General features: G+C 37.8%; 1 protein-coding gene across 7 annotated transcripts in view; it reads left to right on the forward strand.

Moving 5' to 3' along the window:
* The window catches only part of pxylp1 (2-phosphoxylose phosphatase 1), a 37,672-nt gene extending 17,036 nt beyond the window's left edge, over window positions 1-20,636 (forward strand). Inside the window, exons 2-7 of one of the 7 annotated variants that reach the window (XM_077541109.1) lie at window positions 113-315; window positions 9,927-10,055; window positions 15,934-16,122; window positions 16,671-16,797; window positions 18,830-18,969; window positions 19,161-20,636. In XM_077541109.1, coding sequence (XP_077397235.1) covers window positions 9,974-10,055; window positions 15,934-16,122; window positions 16,671-16,797; window positions 18,830-18,969; window positions 19,161-20,188 — 1,566 coding nt within the window. In that variant the 5' untranslated portion in view covers window positions 113-315; window positions 9,927-9,973 and the 3' untranslated portion in view covers window positions 20,189-20,636. Of the gene's footprint in view, window positions 1-112; window positions 316-6,599; window positions 6,729-9,926; window positions 10,056-13,703; window positions 13,962-15,933; window positions 16,123-16,670; window positions 16,798-17,145; window positions 17,192-18,829; window positions 18,970-19,160 lie in introns of those variants that run through there. The other 6 variants (XM_077541112.1, XM_077541113.1, XM_077541108.1 and 3 more) reach the window with 6 other exon arrangements.
* The last annotated feature ends 375 nt before the right edge of the window (window positions 20,637-21,011 follow it).

The following is a 21,011-nucleotide window of genomic DNA, read 5'->3' on the forward strand; positions in this document are numbered from 1 at the left end:
AGCACTTTTTTTTTTTTTTAGCTTGACATCATAACACAAGTGAGTTATTGAATTAACATAATTTATTTAATGAATGTTGTGGTTTTTCTGGCATGAATGACTCCCTGCGTAGGCAGCCACACGGAACGTCAACCCTGTCTCCTATCCTTGTCGTTGCTGCTACTAAATCAGGACCATCTTCAGGCAATTTCCAGGAAAGATGACATCTTAGATTATGATACAGAGGACAATAAAAATGTAAATTGCCTTTCATTTACAGCCTGCAAGACTCCGGCCCTGAGGACCAGGATTGAGGAAGCCTGTTTTAAAGGGAGAGTGGGTAAAATTTTTTGCCATCGAGTGGTGAACTAAGAGAATGCAATGACCTAAGCTTGAAACGTGCATTTTGAAGCGTACTACGGTGCCTCAGAGAGGACCACACTTCACAAACCTACCACCAATTACTGCATTCTCTAAGTCGTCTCTTTTGGGTATCCATAGCAGAAAGATGTTGGCGAAACATGTCAGCTTCATGTATTTTAAGAAATGTACGTGGATGTGATATAAAAAAAAATTTATGTTACTGAAAATTAATGTTTTTTTTGTTTTTTTTAAATGAATGTACAAAATAAAAAATACACACACTGTCCCTTTAAAATACACACACGGTCCCTTTAAAAGATACATACAGTGGAACCTCTACTTACGAACGTCTCTTCATACGAAATTTTCGAGTTACGAAACGCCGCAAATGGAAAATATTGCCTCTTGTTACGAAAGAAATTTCTAGATACGAAAGGTAATACATTACCGAACGCAGCATACTTTCGGCTATGGCTATTTCCTACCATAGGTACCTATGAGCGTAAATACTAGATCGGTGTTTGTGCATCGTTCTGGCATCCCATTGGCTAAGAGGAACCTCGACCATAGGTAGCTATGAGCGTATACTAGATCGGTGTTTGTGCATGTTTCTGGCATCCCATTGGCTAAAAGAAACCTCTACCATAGGTATCTAGGAGCGTATACTAGATCGGTGTCTATACAGTGTCCTCATCATTCATCCCGCGGCCCATGAGTTGTTCCAATAGTTTTTCGTAAATGTATGAACTAACGGCCAACGAATTTGTGCAAAAATTCAAACAATTGGTGATTGATGAAAGCACAGTAAGTTTTTAATTGCGACGAGATGGGCCTTTTTTGGAAAAAGATGCCTCGCCATACCGGAAGTTTCCATGAAGTTTCAGAATTAGTTTAAAAGAATCGCCCAGAAAAAGTGTTCACCAGTCGGGCGTTTGCTCACTAAGATGATGTTTGCCTTGGACATTTCCGAAGGATTGTTAAAACAAAAACAAAATAAAAACAAAAAAAGCAAACATCCATGGATCAGTTCTTTACAAAATACCAGGCAAAAAAAACAAAAAAACACTACTGAGAGAGGAAAACATGAACCAAAGAGGGCAAAAAACGATGAGGACAGCAGTTAAAAAGGTAAATGACCATCATTTTTATTCTTTATTCTATTCTTTGTTTTTTACATTATGCACAACTCTCATTTATTGTGCAATAATCTAATTGTAACATGTATTTGTTACATGTTTTGATGCATTTTTATGCTTTATAAAACATGTCTGACTTTTGGGAGGCTTGGAACGGATTAGGGCATTTACATGGAAAATGCGTCTCTACTTATAAAATTTTCTACTTAAGAACTTTCTTCCAGAACCAATTAATTTCGTAAGTAGAGGTACCACTGTATGTCATAAAATTTGTTAAATGCTCTCCAAATTAACATTGATGGCTGAGTATGTTCCCCAACCTGAAGAGGGCAAACCACAAAATCCCCAGCAGACATGATGTTGTAGCGTTTTGTGCTAATAATTCACAGAAAGCTTTTTGCAGGGACGATGTGCATACCATGCAAGAATTGCTATTTTAATTTTTATTATATTGGAGACCCAGTCTGAGAAAGGGTTTTCAGGTGGAGGCACACAGTGATATTATTTGAATGAAAGAAGTCACATGCAAACAAAGGTTGCACTGAACCACTCGTGCAAATGCATGCTATTCCTAATCACCCTCCCTTTCTCAGCCTATCCCATGACTTCTATTCCCGAAAAGATTTGAGTAAATGGTTGCACGTTCACAGATCAGCTCATATGACAGCCGTTCCGTAAGAAATTACTGTGTGAAAGGAGTCATCTGAAGACAATGACCTACCAAAGGCCTCTAGTTTCCTTTGGCATGTCTTATTTAATCATCAATAATTATATACGCACATGGATGCTGAAAGAGAAAAAGTCATGAACTTTAAAAGGGCCTTTTTATTTTTTATTTAAAAAAAAACAAAAAACAAAAAACGGGAAAGCCATAAGACATTCCACCATTATGGGGCCCATAATGTCTTCATTGCTGACAGTTTGTATTTTAATCGCATGACTTATAGTTACAGACAATAGTTAACTCACGATTAATCACAAATTTTGTATCTGTTATAAATCTACAATAACTTGTACAATAAAATGTTTTTTGTAAGTTTTCATACTCTTGTTAACATAAACGTGGGGAAAACTGTTAAACTAATAGAAATATGGTTGCATCTTTTAGTCATTGATACAGTAATATAATTCATAAAATTGAGTTAAAATTAAAAAGATGTACTGTAAAACGTGTCGTAAACGGGGCCGGGCGAACGTGTCAGCTGCGCATGACGTCACTCCCGCGGCAATTTGAAAGCACGCACGGATTTTTTTTTCTTCACTCACTCATTCACACACGTAAGCTTCTGTGAGTGAGTGAGTGACATTTTTTTTTTTTTTAAATCCGTGCGTGCTTTCAAATTGCCGCGGGAGTGACGTCACGCGGCTGACACGTTCGCCCGGCCCCTTTTGCGACACGCCACCCCCCGCTCTGCGATTGGCTGGAAGTTTGTAAATACTGTCTTTCCACTAAACGTCCCGCTGTTTACAAAACAAACACAAAATGGAAAAATACAGGCAGGGGAAGTGGGGGTTTAGGACGAAATTACCACAAAAGATTAACAAAAACGCAGATGTGTAGACTGAGAGAAAGTTAAAAGTGTGTACATCCTGTATTTAAAAAGTGCATTTTCCTGAGTGAATCCGGCCTTTAACCACAATCTCCACAAATATATGCATTATTATTACATTTATTGCTTCTAAATTCTGACATGAACGTGTCTGCTGCATTCCCCCAGTACCGGCTTTCCAAGTTAGGGGTGGTCATTAATTGTGCGTTAAAATAAATAAATAAATAAATAAATAGTGTCGTTAAAGGAACTTTAAGTTAACTCAAATTTAACATACTCATTTTGAAACCCATTTGTCAGGCCTGGAGTCCCAACTAGTACTCCTATTATTTTAGTCAGAAAATGGTGTAAAACAAGTAGTTGTTATACATGCAGGGTTTACCAACTTGGTGTCCCCAAGGACACCATGAGTAGCCTGTTGTTCTGTTCTAAAAATATCTCACCAGTGACGGGACATTGTGAATTTCTAAAAATATTTTAGAAGTGATCACTTTAAAATGTAAACAGATGCTGAGATTTATAGAAATAAAGTATTGCATGTTGATAATTGTTTCCTAATTATTATGAGAAGTCTTTAACATGATCAGTGTCTTATCTTATCTTATAAATTTATTTTAGAAGTGCGCATCAAACTGGTAGCCTTTCATATTTATTACTCCCCAAAAAGTAGCACTCAGTCTCGAAAAGGTTGGTGACCCTTACTACGACCCCCCCCCCCCCCCCAAAAAAAAAAAGTGCTGAATCAATTGAATTCCACATGAAAAGAGATAATGCACAGGTAATGCATTCTTTTAGTGCATTATTTACCATATTTTTATTGATGAAGCCAAGAAGGGGAAAGCCAGACATGGTAGTGGACATAAGCATTAGTACTCAATCAGGGTCAGGGAGTTTAAGAAAAAAAGAAACCCGCTGTGTAACACAGACAGGCGTGCTGCTGGAAGGGTGACATTGATTAGCGGATGCCATGTGCTCGTCTGACAAATTGTTAGCATGCGGTTGTCTTCAGAGGATGGGGCTCTTAGCTAGTTTGTGTCAGGTTTTTCAGAAACAAAACAGACCCAAATTTGCACTTGTTTCTGCAGTTTGGGTCCTCCTGTGACCAGAACCCTAACAGCGTGCTGCTTTACGATTGGTCCAATAGCCCACCTCAAGGCAGACGCAGTGTGTTGTGGGGAAATCTGACTTTTCCAACTTCATACCAGGAAGTGTGCACAGAAATCGAAATCGGAGATCCGCGTTGCAAAGTTCAAAAACAAACAAACAAATTGACAGTAAAGATGGCAAATTCTGAAATAATTGCATGTGAAGGCCGAGTGGCTGAAGGAAAAATTGTGGAATGACATCCAGTGGTGTGAAATATAGAATGACATGAAATATAATATTATGGTAAATGACCTGGAGGCTGCAATGAGTAGAACATGTTGAAGTTGGATTTACATACAGCAAAAATCTGAGGAGATGTTTGGGAACCAAAAGAGGCAACTCTTTTTAGTAAGCAGAGTCACAAGAGTTCTGTCAGCTCAGCATACTTCGTCAGATCAGCATACCCTTATAGCTGCCCCACTGGCCCTATGTAATCTCTCTCTGTAGCCTCACCCTAAACTCATAGCGACATACTCGCCTACTACTCGGTGTGTAATTAATAACGCCAACTATTATATTTCTCAAATTTCATGAGTGCTAAACATGTGAAAAGTGTTGAAAGAAATCGGCAGTCTCGGCAAATCCCACTGACGGAGGGGATGGAGTCGATCTGTCGGGAGCACCAAGTGAGAAACGGTGGACAGTTGTATAACATTTGTTGTATGTGAATGATGTAAGCATGGAGTTGGACAGTTTTCTGATGTAAATCAAAAATATTTCTTTTAATGTGTAAAATTATAAACTAAAGATATCACCATACTCTCTTAATTGAAAGTGTGCAAGTGTGTATGTTTTACAGAAAGATCAAGTGGAAGTGAATGATTTTGAGGAGGAAATGGAGTAGTTATTGCAACTTTGGACATGATAAAAATTAAGCACTGCATATTTCCTATTGGCAATATATTTTAATGTTTGATAATAATGTGAATTATGTAAGAATATTTGCACTTTTGATTTTAAGATATTATTTTCGTTTTTCCAAGTTATGTGAACTTGTTGCTCAAAGATATACAATAGATGTAAACGTTAAAAGATGAAAAGATATAGTCGCTTAGTTTTAGTCAGGGTGTCCCCCCCACCACCCACCGCCATGGGAGGTGTGCTTCGAAATTTTGTCAATGAAAAAAGTGTGCCGTGGCTCAAAAAAGGTTGAGAAACTCCGCTAGACTTCCCATCATCACTAGTTGGATACATATGACCACTTAACCAGCTTGTATATTCAAATGCCAATGGTGGTATTGGGGAACACTATCTTATTTTGTTGGGAAGTTCAGCGCTAAATATTTTATTAACTTTGTAAATGGTTTATTCTTTGAATCATTAATATTAATGTCTTATGCCTTGACTTTAGTGAGGTATGCAAAACAAATAACGCCACAGAAGTCATATTTTAGTTATTTTTAACTTACTGTGACATTATCAATATCCATCCATCCATTTTCTTGACTGCTTATTCCTCACAAGGGTCGCGGGATATTATCAATAATAAAAAAATAAATAAAAAATAAAAAATACTAATGTGCTGACTAGAAATGTTGTTTTTCTTATATTTATTGGATGGGTGGATGGATGGATGGATGGATGGATGGATGGATGGATGAGGCTGTTTTCAGATGTGAGAAAGCAAGCTGCATTGCTCGCAGTGCGCCACTAGATGGTGGAGTGGGGTTGGAGTTTGTTTATTACGATGGCCTAACGAGATTGCATACGAAAACGCGACCGGATATAAATTTTACAGAATAAAAGCACACTTTTTGTTCCATAGCAGCTATGCATTGTCCCTGTCAAGGGTGTTTTTTGTTGTTGTTTTTTTTTAATTAAATTGTTTTTAATTGTATTTTTTTTAAGGGAATGTAATAAAAGAGATAATACGAAATAGCAGCTCTGAGATTTTAAGGACATAAAGTACAGTGGTGTAACTTATCGCTTCAAATTGAAACAATTAAACACACACTAAAGATTTTTATTTATTTTTTTTAATTAAATTGTTTTTAATTGTATTTTTTTTAAGGGAATGTAATAAAAGAGATAATATGAAATAGCAGCTCTGAGATTTTAAGGACATAAAGTACAGTGGTGTAACTTATCGCTTCAAATTGAAACAATTAAACACACACTAAAGACGTTTTCAATGTCTGTGTTTGACCAATAATATTTATAATTATGACATAAATGTATTTAAAATGCATTAGGACTTTATCTGCACTGATCTGAACTGTATTTCGTTGTCTGAGTAGCCTTCTTGCAACGACAACAAATTGTAATGGGACGCTTAATAAATAAATAAATAAATAAATAAATACATACATACATACATACATACATACATACATACATACATACATACATACATACATACATACATACATAAAAATAACGGTTACTTAAACTGTTCGTGCAGTTGTACTATTATGAAAGCGTGAATCGGAATTGTAGCGCCTTGTCAATGGTTACTTCATTGACCGCGTTGTCAAAGAAACCTAGATAGTGTACAAACTACCACTGTACAGTTAGGTCACAGGTTCCGTGTGAGGAAGCCGTCTAAGATCTGCAGGTAAAAAGCTAATGCGTTTATTCCTTCAGTGATCTTAATAATTTGTGATAGGTTTCTTCCTCTGGAGTGAGCACATTGTTTATACGGCTGAACGATTATCCCCCTCCCGCAACTTATCTGGAGTTCTGAACGTGAATGGCACCGGCCGGCTTCCACACATAAGCTTAAAAGTCAACACGACACTCGACATTTGTTCCATCGTATTAAGTGCCGTTCAGTAAGATAATTGTGTGGATATGTGTGCTTGCTTTTTTTTTTAACGAGTGCAACGTTTGTTGCTAGCTAGCATTTCGGTTGTTAAAAAGCTAACCATACGTGCTACCGAGACACGTCACTGATAACTGACTGGCCCACATCAGCTGGCCATTCTCGCAGATACGACGTTTCTTTGCATCAAAGATAATTTTCCTCCTCGATTATGGTAGCAATGTTATTGCACAGAATATACTCAAAACGTGTACACTGAACATGTTGTTGTTGTTGTTGTTGTTGTTATTATTATTACAAAACAAAAAAGCTAAACTTTTCAACAGGAAACAAGTAGAATTGCCATTTATCAATTTGGTCCAATTGGTGATCTTCTCCTTAGCTTAAATTAAAAACGACTTCATTTACATGTCTTTATGATTATTAAAGATCTTTCAGGGAGTCCGCAATGATGTAATAAATCCGTGGATGCCAAGCCACGAGTATGCGGGTGTCCACTGTAAAAAGTATTAATCTTTCAAATTTCACACTTTGTATTATATTTTTTAAATTTAAAAACAAAATAAAAACATAAAAAATACAAAAATAAAAACAAAAAAATTGTGTCTTCAACTCATCTACTGGCCACCGTGTCACCAGTGAGAGAACTTAACATCTCATCAACATGACATGTTTTGTGTCACTGTCGTGTGTCCCATATGCACCTGTCTGGCCTGCTCATCCATACTGGCTTCTTGGTGGCAACGGAAGATTTAAAACAGCCATATTGGCCAACAATTTTTTCTAATTCGAGAAAACTGCAGTGGTACTGCGTTGGTAACCAACCAGATGGTGTGTGCAGGGCAGTGTTGCAGAGAGTAGTCATAGCAGACAGAGAGGCGTGCCATGGCTGCATCAGAGTCAAAATAATCCAATTTTAAAGGCAGATGCTGATTTGTGCCAAAATGCTGAATATTAAGCCAATGATCAGTCTATTTACTATTGTTCTCTCTGTTGGTGCTGCTATTTGGCGATGTCAGATAACTCAGTTTTCTTGAAGATTGGTTCATTGTTTATCCCCAAGAAAAGCATGTTCCAACTTTGAAGCAGTATTCTGAAATACTTTTCCTTCAGGGAATTTGACTTGTTCATTTCTGTCTTTGACAAAAGAGTAATTGGAAATCAGTCTTTGGACCCCTGTAGCGGTGATGCCTTATTCATGGAGAGAATTTAGGACTATGTTTATACTGTTAAGGTAAAATGAACTTGGTGTTAGACCCTCCTAGGCATGTTGGACGTAGAAGTGATGCATGCGTCTTCCAGTGCCATGTTTGTGTGCACAGTCAGGGAAGGGGTTGGTTGGAAGCAAGCAAGCATTTTATGGCGCTTTAGTGAGACCTGTGCTATCTTTAGAACAACTAAAGGCAGTTTTTTTGTTTTTTTTTTGCTTTTTTTTTAGGGCTACATTTGCTGCAGTTCCCCCTCCCCCCCTCCTGTGTCAGCTTCATTTCCAACCTTCTATTTTCCCTGTGCTGACTATTTGTAGACAGTATGCATTTGTGACTGTTGAGGTTGAAGGAAAATGGAACAGGCCTCCATAATTTAGTGGAGTCATCAAGTGTAAAAAAAGAGAGGGTAAAATAAAGAGTAAAAACTATCCAAGGTATGACATTAAGTCAGTCCTGTCAGAATCGGTACTGGCCCCATCTTATCCACAATACAATATAATGATACGTTGTCATGATTGTTCATTCTTTAGGATGTTTATACTGTACAATTACTTTCACGGCTATTGATCTTAATAGAAAGTGCTATATAAGCTCTGTCCGTTCCCATTTTATAATCGGGTGATTTGTATTGCTGCCCTCGTTCCTTGCCACTTCTGACTTGAAAAGAGGGTGTGTTCAAACAAAAGGTACTCTGTCTTGAGTTGTTTGACACCTCTAGATGTAAATACCATGACATAAAAGCTGGAATTCTGAACTTTTGTCATCTGTTAATCTGAAATCCAAATGTCTTCAGTATACAACAAAAACGAAGAAGTTGGCCTTGCATCTTTACATTATATAGATTTTTTGTTTTGTTATGTTTGGATAGTGTAATATAATTTTCTCTCATATGTGTAATGTTGCTAACTATACAGCGTGGGTATTTCCCTGAAGCTTGATATAAACAAAAACATAAACATAAAAACAAAATTTGGAATCTATCGAATTGAAATCACAGTATTTGTCAGAAAAATTGCAATTAAACCATTTCCTGGAATTGTGCATTTTATTGTATTGATGGCGAGGGAAAAAAAACCTAGGAGGAAAAACTACTTTGCACATTCCCTACTTTTTCCCTCGTTTAACTCGTACACTCCCAGCCATTTTCCCCCTTCGCTGCTGGCCCTGGTTGATCTCTTATTCTCTGCTTCCACCTGCTGGCCATTTTTTAAATTACTACCCTTGCTTCACCCATTCTCTGCAGTAGAGAGGCTGCGTCAAAGCCTTCTGTACGCTCTAGCATTAAAATAAATAAATAAATTAATTAATAAAATGTATAAATACGTCTTTGGGACACTTAAAACATTTAAAATAGAACCTATTTATATGTTTTTTGGGAGCAAATGAGTTAATTTATTAAAAACTGCAATGATGAACGCCTGTTTTAGTAGTTTAATCATGTGTTTGAGGTGATTGATTTCAGTTCACTGTCGGGCAGAAACCTTTTTGTCCATATATCATAAATTTCCATTTTTTTTCCCCCTACAAATACATACAATTGGCCTGTCTCTAATGATTTCTGCGAATTATTAGGCATTATTAGCCTATTTAAAGTGTTAAAAATAGCTTGGGAACAAGTTTGTCAACTCTCTTGAGTGCTAAGCTGTGTAAGAATTGAGAAGTGTTGTAAAACTCCACCTCTTCCCTCACTTTGCATCAGCTAGCCTGTGTGGCATTATGCAGAGAAGCCAGGTGTTCCGGTTTGGCCGTAATTTGTTATTTTCATTCAACTATATGTTTCCAGACTGCAGACTGCATGGCTAACGGACAGGGACGTGGACCAATAACAGTATGTTGGCTCGTAAATGCTTCCTCCTCTTGCTGGTGATGAGTGGAGTAGCACTGGCCATCGTCTGTTTCAGCGTCCAGTACTGTAAGTAACTAATTGGGATGGATGTGTAAACTTGTATAAAATAATAACATATCCATAATATAAATGAACTTTTCCAATATTTCACTTACAGCCAATATAATTTGTGTGTATTCTCATTTCTCGTGCTTTGCTTGTCCATTCATATCTCAGTTCGTACCAAACAACAGCTGGACAGATCAATGATCCGGAAGTAATGTAAAAATAAATGCCAGCATTACTGTTTAACTTTCCACGGTACTAGTGTTTGAATTTCTCAAATAATCATTGATTTGATTTAGCTATCCATCCATTTTCCTAAACTGCTTATCCTCTTGAGGGTCACAGGAATGCTGGAGCCTATTTAATTCCATATAGACTATTTTTCTGATATTCTACCATTTCTATTTTAAAAAACAAATTCAAGTTCCCTTGTAGACATCCTAAAAATAAAAGTCCACTGAGAGGATTGCTGGGTTCTCTGAAACACTTGGAAATGTGGTGGCTCAATCACATCTCCTGTGGAATGCCCCTTTGTACACAATAGTAGGTTTTCCGCATTGTGACATTGTTCAGCATTTTATTTACAGCAGGTATTGTATTGACAAGTATCCCTTCCAGCCAAAGTGAATGCAAGGAAACTGCAGTTGCATACAGGGAAAGACTGTCGCCACTGCACTAGACGAGAGCTATATGATTAGCAATGACGTATGTATATGACATACAAGATGAATAGGCAGTTTGAGTTTGATGTGAAACAGTTTGATTTAAAATGTGAAGGTGAGTTCTTGAAGAAAATGGGCGTTTGTTTTTCAGTTGAAATGTTTTTTCCATTTGTATACTTGTTTAGGCATTGGGGCCTCTCAAGTCTTTGTTGCTAATTGGTCGATAATTGTCAATAATTATCGGCCACCGATATTATTGTGCATCCCTATCCATGTAATAATTGCACATCCGTCCTTGAAGTTGTATGCCGAATGATATATAAACAAACACGCTTGATAGTTCCTTAAAATTGGATGTAATTTTTTTCCACAATAATTCAATTTCCGATATAAATATTCCCCCCATGCGCTGTGCTTATTGAAAAACAACTACTTGACAATGAAATTCAAAACAAGTTTTGCTTTTTACACTGTTTTTTTCCATCTGGAATTTGCATCACTTCTGATGCCAAATGATCTTTGAAACAAACTTTTATTTCCCTGCAAGATTTTTTAACCTTTTACCTCCAAAATCGTAACTTTTCAGTAGACTCCAAAAATAGCATGTTTGTTCAACCATTAATATTGCGTCATTGAAAGAGCAAGCCATTTTCAACACTTTAGTTTGGTCAATAATTCGTTAAAATGACTTCCACACGTGGGGACTGATCAAAAGCGTTGATTTTTGGGCAAAATATGAAATTTACCAAATTGTGAATTATGAGGTTTGGCCCAACACCGGTGTTATGCAGATGACTTCCAATCTAACGTTTCAGTGTCATCACATGACTATAGTCCTTTACTTTCATTCATTATTTATCAAATCAAATAGTGGGTGGACCAGAATTTTGTCCAACTCACGACAAGAAGAAGTAATTGTCCCCTAAAATGAAAGATCAGTGCTCACCTTGACTCTATGTCAATGAAAGTTATAAATCAAGCCAGGAATCTTGGTATAATTATTAACTAATCTGAATTTTAACTACCACTTAAAAGCTATTTAGTAAATCTGACTATTACCACCTGTCAAACATAGCACGGGTTTTCCGTCTGAACAAGAAACAGAAAAACTTGGTCATGCTTTGATGATGGTGTGATGTCTTCAAAAAAAATAAATAAATAAATAAATAAATATATATATATATATATATATATATATATATATATATATATATATATATATATTAATAATGATAATAATAAAAAATAACATATAAAAAAAAAAGAGAATCAGACATCTGATCCAAAATGCTGCCGCCGGAGTCTTTTACAAACACCAGTGTAAATACTGGACCCCATCACACCTGTCCTTAAATCACTACACTGGCTGCCTGTGAGTCCACAAAGAGAGTTTACTGCTGTTTATATAAATCTTCAAATGGTCTCAGAAGATCTAAATGCGTGCAAGATTTGTTAGTACCCTTATGATACATCTAGACCTATGAGGTCAAGTGTGACAGGTCTATTGCGTGTTCCCGGAACCGGAACCAAACAAAGTGAAGCAGCATTTAGTTTAGTTACTATGGTCTTCACCTGTGAAAAAAACTCACCGAACAACCGAGGTCTGCTCAAACTGTCCATTTTTCATTTTAATCAGGGCTGAAAACACAATTGTCTACAGCAGCGTTTTGTGAATATATACTTTATTCTCGTTTTAACCCCCATTTGCACATAGTCGTTTAGTTTATCTAAACTGATCCTTGGTTTTAATTTGTTTTATGATTTTATCACGATTTTTGCAATGTCTTAATACTGTAGTTCATTTCTCTTACCATAATCTTTTAATGCATTACATAAAACACTTAATTGCCTTGTACTTGAAGTGTACTCTACTAACAAACCTGCCTTGCCTTCTTGCTTCAGATAAACACTCAACCGGGTGAGAGCAGAGCCAGTGAGGGCATTTGAGGGCTTATCAGTTCATCTCTAGCCTTTTCAGTATGGTCAAGCATTAGTGCTTAAAATGTACTCAGGAATATGTCAATCTGTTGTGTGTTGTGTCCCAGTTGAGTAAGTCGACGACATGCACTTGTTAGTTGCTTGGTTACTTCATAAAGTGCTCACGCCATGCTCCTTGGTAGTCAAACATGACATTCATGTTCAACCTGTGATCAGAGCTCAGCCAAAATTTGTTGCAACCCTGGATTACGTATTAATTTGCTGCATGCTTAGCACTACAAATAAATTGTAGTTCTCAGTTATACCTAGTTCATCTCTCAGGGTGTCCTTTTCTGTGGAACCTTATCCTCAGTTAATAACTGAAAAGCTCTCCTATTTTGTTAGCTTTGTGCTCTCTGTACAGTGTACCATATAATGCCCTAATATTTCAGAAAATGGTGAGGAATCTGGTGAATAGAGTAGTAATTTGTGTCACGGAAGTACTGTATGTTGAATTGATAAATCTCGATTTAAGAGACTAACATCCTTGTATGTTGGGGTAGACCCAACTTCAAATATATGTTAGGAAAGCCATGGTTGTTAGTGGAAGGTAGAGATTGTTTGCCGCATGTATATGCGTACTATGGATGTGTATTAACTTATAAATAACTGTAACGGCAGTACCCAAAGGTGTTCTTCCAACCATCTATCCATCCATTTTCTGAACTTTTTAACATTTTGAACCAATTTCAAATCTAGCCACGTACCAGTTGTTAGCTAGCACTAAGCTAACCTGAGTATTTCTATCTCCTCTCCGGCATGCAAATAAGTGTGCTGTGACGACGTGAAAGAGCAGCAGTGAAATAACAAAGTCCAAGGCATTCATACTGTCTAGCTGAGCTCCACTGACTGTTTTAACAGATGAATCTAAAGTTCGATTTGGCTAACAAACAATTCGGTTGCTCTGCTTTTGAAGGCTGCGAGCTTTAGACATGACAGGTTATTCCTTCTTGTTTGACGGTAAAGTATGTATTATGGGGTTTTGTGAGTGCGTGCTTGCACTATGCTTTATTTGGAATTCATTTGTATCCCTCCATAAAGTTTGTCAGGCCATTACAAAAGCCTTTTTGTGTGTGTGGACAGAGCTGTTTCCAAAAGTTTGTTTAGCTCATGCAGGCATGTGTCAATTGGTAGGCGGGGGCGAAAGAGTATGGGGCACAGAATGTCGAGCAAGACTGGCTGTGCTTCTGAATGGACTACAGTGTGTGTAACTGGGCCTCAAATCTCTGTGCAGTTGACAAAATGGTCTCCGCTGTTGCAGCACGCTTTCTCCTTTCCCTCGTCATGGGTAAGTTTGGAGGAAACATACAGATGATAGTATTTAATAAATTACTCACTGGTATAATAGCGCTAGTGATCATTGTTTAATCAAAAAAAAACAAGCATTTCAATATTAACATGTTATTTTCTTTGGAATTGACTTTCTTGAAACTAAAAAAGAAGTCATGATCGTTGTGACGTGTGTGATGTTGATCATTATTTTTTCTTTTCAATTAAATTTTTGGTAAATACAATAATTTGACTTCAAAATCATTGTGTCATGTAGAGTTGTGCAATGTAATGATATGTATTGTAGGCACGATATAAAATGTCTACCATGCAATACTATACTACTAGTATATTGTAGACATCATTTTTTTTTTAAATATATTTTGTAGACAATGTGTACATTCATCAAAATCAAAAGACATGAAGAGATTTTTTCACCAGCTTTAGCAGAAAGATCATTTACATCTGTAATCATGTAATCTATTGTTCATCTCTCGTCGCTACTGTGCCAATGTAGTTTCTTTTCCTGCGCTACGGTAATACGGTAGCTTGAGCTGAAGGGAATTTATTTTTTCATTCACTTCATTTACAGCTCAGCACTCGCATCCAACATGTTATCCGGCTTCCTACTTGTACACAGTATCCATCAACACTACTATATTATTCTTCGTCTCCTATTATCTACTTACTCCATTTACATGGTGCCGCTAATGTTGACTGAGGCAACACAATCAGGCACTCGGAACAAGGTGACAATCTTGTGTTCCTAAAACTCAACCTCTCAAATGGTTTATATATTAGCACTTGTACTGGATAAATAGTAAGCAATATGTTACTTGAATGTTACTTATGTGTTAACTTGTCAATCTATTGATTTTCCAACCCGCTTATCCAATTTATTGACATTGTTTGCATTTTACTGCATTCCTTTAAAGTGGTTAAACTACATTTTCAATTGTATTTATTTGGCCATTATAAATTTGTATATCTTTTTTTAACTTTTTAGTTTTTTTTTTTTTTCAGATTATTGTGTGATTGTTATATTTTGAAAATAAATTGAGAAAAGATTCCCAAAAATTACTGATTTCATGTAATCTTAAGGGAGAAATACTACATGTATTTATATATTTTTCATTATCAAGAAATACAATGATCTGTATTAGGTTATATTTCTTTGTCCATATTGTACACTGCTACAGCAGTGCCGTGTCATGGCTTGAAATGATTGAATTGATTAACATCTTTGCAATTTTCTGTTGGCATGCTGCAACATCACGTTTTCCGTAAAGAATGTTTTTCTTGTGCATTATGTCATGAAGCTATCCTGCTAACACCACATTTGGAGTGTCTCTGCATTTCAAAAAGTCTTAAAAATGTTTCCTTTATTAGACTAGCTCTTATCCGCTTGGGAAACTTCTCTTTACACTGCTGTACATTATAGTATATTACACCACACAAACAACTTAAGAAGTAGACTACACACAGGCAGTAATAAAAGTAGTAAGAGATATTACATTTTTATTTGCTCTTACCTCCGAAGGCAGAATTTTGGCGAAATGACTCATACTGCATAATTTGTGCCATTGCCTCATGAACTTGGGTTTTTCTGACATGTTTTTTTGTTTTGTTTTTTTTCTGTGATTTATGTCTCAACATTTGTCTTTCTAAAGGGCCTAGAGCCAGTTTAGCTCCTTTTGCTTCAGAGTAGGGTCCTTTTGAATGGGTCTTCCAATTCATACAATGCCCCTGGAACCTATTGGGTTTTCTCACGGGGATCACATGGTCATTGGTGTCCAAGCAACTTGGTGGTTGCAGTTGAGGGTTTTAATTTGCTCAAATGTTGACATGGGAATACTTAATTGAAAGACGTATTTGCTTTTACTTTTGCTTTATTTTGGATCACTTAAAAAGCTTGGAGTTTGAAATTGTATTCATTTTTACTTTACTTCATTATCTGAAATACTTTTGTCTTTTGTGTGCCATTTTTGCAGTCAATCTAATCCCAACAACTCCTCTTGTGGAGGAGAGACCTCTCCAGGCTGCTGACGGAGGTGTTCGGGTGGCTCAGGGCAAGACCAGAAAGCGGGTGTTTCCAGTGCCCCACACCCAGAAACCCAACCCCGTATCTGAAGCATATGGCTACTGTAACAGCCCCAGCCATACTGAACAAGCCTGGGAAGGTGCTCACACCGACAGTTATCCCTTTGTCACACCCAGATCATTGTTTATTCTGCACACTTGTACTCTCCTACTGCTCTGACAGCATGCTTTTTCTGAAAAACATAATCATAAGCTTACAATTTAGTGGTGGATGTTTTGAGTTACCTGTTTTAGAAGTGGAAATCTACTGCTACATAAATCGCTAAACTAAACTACTAATAGGATTCTTGGTAAAATAATAGATTTTTAGAACTAAATAATTTAACTCGTAAAAAAAAAAAAAAAAAAGCAGAACTGTACCCCCAAAATATGTAAATATTTTCCCCAGTTTTAATTTCTCCTTGTTGAAGTGTGGATTGTCCACTTTCAGGTCACACTCCAGCAGACTATAAACTGCTGTCTGTCCAGGTGATGATTCGCCATGGGGACCATAATAATAGATTTTTAGAACTAAATAATTTAACTCGTAAAAAAAAAAAAAAAAAAGCAGAACTGTACCCCCAAAATATGTAAATATTTTCCCCAGTTTTAATTTCTCCTTGTTGAAGTGTGGATTGTCCACTTTCAGGTCACACTCCAGCAGACTATAAACTGCTGTCTGTCCAGGTGATGATTCGCCATGGGGACCGTTACCCCCTCTACTCCATACCCAAGACCAAACGGCCAGCTATCAACTGCACCTTGTCCGTTAGCAGGTATTCACTCAGCCATGTGTAATTATTTTATTTATTTTCATTTATATACACATCACTCACTCACTCACTCACTCACACAAGCTTACATCATGTAAGCCACACATGGTCTCCCAGGTGGAGAAGTGAACCCACGTCAACCAGCACCGAAGGCAAGTGACGGTTATAGTTATAGTAATGAGATTCTGGTTCTGTCATTTGATTTTAAATTAAACCTGCTAGGGAGTATTTGGGTGAACTATGATAGTGCACATCGCCATGCTGTTTATGATATGCTTGGTCCAATACTGGTTTTAATATATTTGTTATGAACACCTGGAGGCCAGGCATTTTATTCATTTATTCTTTCAGATTACAAACAAAAATGCATCTGTTTTGCCTGGGAGCAGTGCTGCATGTGAGTACAGCTTCTCATTTAAACTTTTTTTAAAAAACAAACAAAAAATAACATCTGGGGTGTGGGGTGAATGATTAAGCTGTGCTCAGTATTGAGCAAGTGTCTTGCAGGTACCGGAATACAGCACCAAGTAACATATACTTAACCTGAAAGCAGGTCCCCAAAGTGAAAATCCTGCCACAGTTTGGTTTTAGTCACAGGTGCTTCTACTTAACCGAGTTCATTTATCTGCTAACTTGACTGAAGTGCCCAGTAGGTTTGATTTCACTGTTGTAGTTTAGTGGCCCCTATCGGCCATGTAAATAGCGAAAAAATTGCAAAGTCAACCATAAAGTTACTGGGACTCAAACCCTGACTTGACTTGACTTGACTTATGGTTCACTTTACTATTTTTTCACTAGTTACATGGCCAAAAGAGGCCGCTAAACTACAATACATAACAGTTGGTCGTATTTTGGTGCATGGTAAAGCGACCAATATGGTATTGTTGGAGGACTTGTTGCTTTCTGTCTTGGTTCCTTGTTGTTGTTGGTCACGTGTGTTTTTGGTGCCAACTTCTGATGGACTGCTTTCCAACATTGACGTTCAATGATCTCCTGCCTACCTTCAGCTGCGTGAGATCCTTCCGTTCTGTGGTGTGTGTGACCTGGCTTTGGGATGACCTATGGTTGCTGCTGGCTTTGTCTGTAAACCTCGATTTACATTATGAAATGTGTGACCTTCACCCACACACTCCTGTACTAAAAGGTCTGCCGTTAGTGTAATATCCTTAGGTGCATATTTATTTGTGGTGTAAAAGTAACAAAAACAAGTTGTTGTTTTTTTTTTTGTGGTAAGGTCTTGTTCCGACCTATGACCACTATGGAAACAGTTGTGCGCTGCCACAGATGCCCCCTCCGTTGTTTTTAATCTGACTTGAGCTGCAGCTCCAACAGATTTGTTAAATTGAACCGTAATCTCCAATCATTTCCCATTTCAGATCAGCAACTGCTCTTCTTGTTGCCCTCATTCGTGTGTTTTTGTTTGTCTCTGGTTTTTGCATTCCTGAGAGCGTGCAATTTTTTGTGAATAAATGTAGTGCTGCAACACATTTTGTAATGTTATTATAAAAATATAAACCCATGTTACTGCCAGCCACAAGCACTTTTGGCATGTGTTAGAGAGACACCTGGTGGCAAATATTTAAAAAAGTCCTGCGTTTTTTTATGGCTCGTACACAGTTTAAGAGCTATTTTAAATTGTTAAAAATAGACTGCACAAAAATGGATTGATGGTTAATCATATTACATAATGATAGAGCCTGTTTTGGTGTTTTAAACATGTTGAGTATTAAAAATCCTTAAAAATGTCTTTTCAGTGAAGTGGCAATTATGTACAGTAAACAAATCCTTGAAAATGTCATTTAGGAGAAGTTGAAATCACACCTTTGCAAAATGAATGTGTTAATTTTGATCACCAGGTAAAAATGCTGTTTGGGAAACAGATAAAGATGCATAGTTTGACAAATTCTTTCCAAGGGTCCAGCTCAGATATTTAGAGACGTGTGAATGTATAATATTGTAATTGATGTTGGCAAAGCTGTACAACCGAGTCCATTCAGAAACTAAGCACTACACGTCTGTAATATATTCCCTATAGGAATCCCTCACACCCTCTGCTGAGATCCTTCATAAGTCACATGGGCAAGGGAAGCGTCGGGCGCTGGGAGTCCCCTTTGGCATCCGTCCCTCGACTACCCAACCACAATAATTGTGAGATGGGAGAGCTCACGCAAACTGGTAGGAAAGATAACATTTGCTATTTAACACCAGAGACTTCACATCTCTTTCAAGTATAGGGTCATAATTGTAAATTTCATTTGAAATCCAACTATGTTATTCCTCTGTAAATGAGAAAGGAAATTGTGGTTGTTTGATGCAGTTACTTGTGACTTCACATGTAAGTCTTCCATATGTATGCTTCTGTTCAGGTGTGGTGCAGCACCTCCGTAACGGGAAACTCCTCCGCCAAGCCTACCACCCTCACAGTCTGCTCCCTTCCGACTGGTCGCCTCAACAGGTGTGGGTGGAGACGACCGGGAAAAGCCGCACACTTCAGAGTGCACTGGCTTTTCTCTATGGCTTCCTCCCAGAATTCAACTGGAAGACGCTGACTGTCCGTCACCAGGGGAGCACGTTGTTCTGCAGCTCTGCCTGCGATTGCCCTGCCAGGAACCGCTACCTAGAGGAGGAGCAGAAGAGACAATACCGCCTGCGAGTGGCCGACACGGAATTGGAAAGAACTTACGCCGACATGGCGCGCACGTTAAGCATTCCAACACGCAACCTCCGGGCCGCAAACCCAATCGACTCGCTGCTGTGCCACTTGTGCCACGGCCTTTCTTTCCCATGCGTTTCCAAGACAGACGGGAGCAAAGGCGAGTGTCTAACAATGGCGCAGTTTGCTGTGATTCGTCGACAACAGCTAGACGATGAAATGGATCGGAGAAGAGCGGGGCTGTATCGTAAATACGCAATCCTGGCAATGTACCCCTACCTCAACCGTACGGCCGCCAAAATGGAACGGGTAGCCAAGGCCGCCGCAGGTAATCGGCCGCCAAGAGCGGGAGGCGAGGAGGTGTTCACCCTCTCTTCAGCTCACGATGTAACCGTGGCGCCTTTGCTGAGCGCCCTGGGACTGGAGGAGGCCAGGTTCCCACCGTTTGCAGCTAGATTGGTCTTTGAATTGTGGAAAAGCCCCTCAGAGATTCGGGGACCGCCGAAGCAGAAGGCCGGCAAAGATGAGAGGCCAAAAGCAAGAGATGGAGGATGTTTTATCAGGGTATTGTACAATGGAGAGGATGTCACGTATCACACCACATTCTGTAGCTCCTTTGGCCGCCGCTCCAGTCACCCTCTTTGCCCTCTGAAGAAGTTCCTTTCTTTTGTCAGGAGAGACATGTTCAATCTTGTCAATGCTACTTCCTACAAAGAGGCTTGTTACAGTCATACAGGTTAACAATGGGCAAAACATTATGAATTAGCTGTCTTGTTTTATGGTTTTGTTCTTTCACTTGTAATGAAGTGTATAGTAAAGTTTTTAATGTTGTGGTATTGCACAGATAATGTTAACATTCCACTACAATTGATCAAATCTTTGTTAAACTTTTAAATGTTTACCTCAAATCAAACTGACAACAATATGCATTTTTAGCTATGACGTTGTAAAGCTGCAGTTTTCAATAGGAATAATTCTTGAGATATTTGAGCAATAAAAATCCTCTGAATTCTGTCACAGACATATTTGTAAAACATGGTACAAGGGAATGGATGCAGCACTAAGACACTTTATTCCTACATTCAATACATGGTCCACAAAGGAAATTGTCATCTGAAAACATTTCTAAATGTTTGAAAAAGGGAACAAGATGAATTTTGTATGCTGGATTAAACATTTCTCAAATTTATTTTGCGTTTGTGATCAAATGTTTTTATTGACATTTTCTTTACATATATAAACACGAACAATTCATACACGTCTTCTCCAATCCGTCCCTTGAACTCAATAATTCATGTACTTTCTAACAGGAAAAAAAACACAATATTATGATAGTTGAAGCTTTAATTTGCTCAGCTTTTAGCTGAGTTTCAATTTTCTATTTTTTTGCGGCCCTTGGATCAGCCGTTTTTCCATTGTGGTGTATGGAGGATAAGTTCCTTAAACTTTTGAAGATTTTAACGTCACTTTTAAATCATTTTTAAAAGTATTCAGCAGGATGTTGTTGACATTTGGTCCACCGCAGTGGCACGTGACGATCTTAACCATTTGGCCACGGCTACCC

This window comes from Festucalex cinctus, chromosome 13 (assembly GCF_051991245.1).
Source record: "Festucalex cinctus isolate MCC-2025b chromosome 13, RoL_Fcin_1.0, whole genome shotgun sequence".
Taxonomy (NCBI): domain Eukaryota; kingdom Metazoa; phylum Chordata; class Actinopteri; order Syngnathiformes; family Syngnathidae; genus Festucalex; species Festucalex cinctus.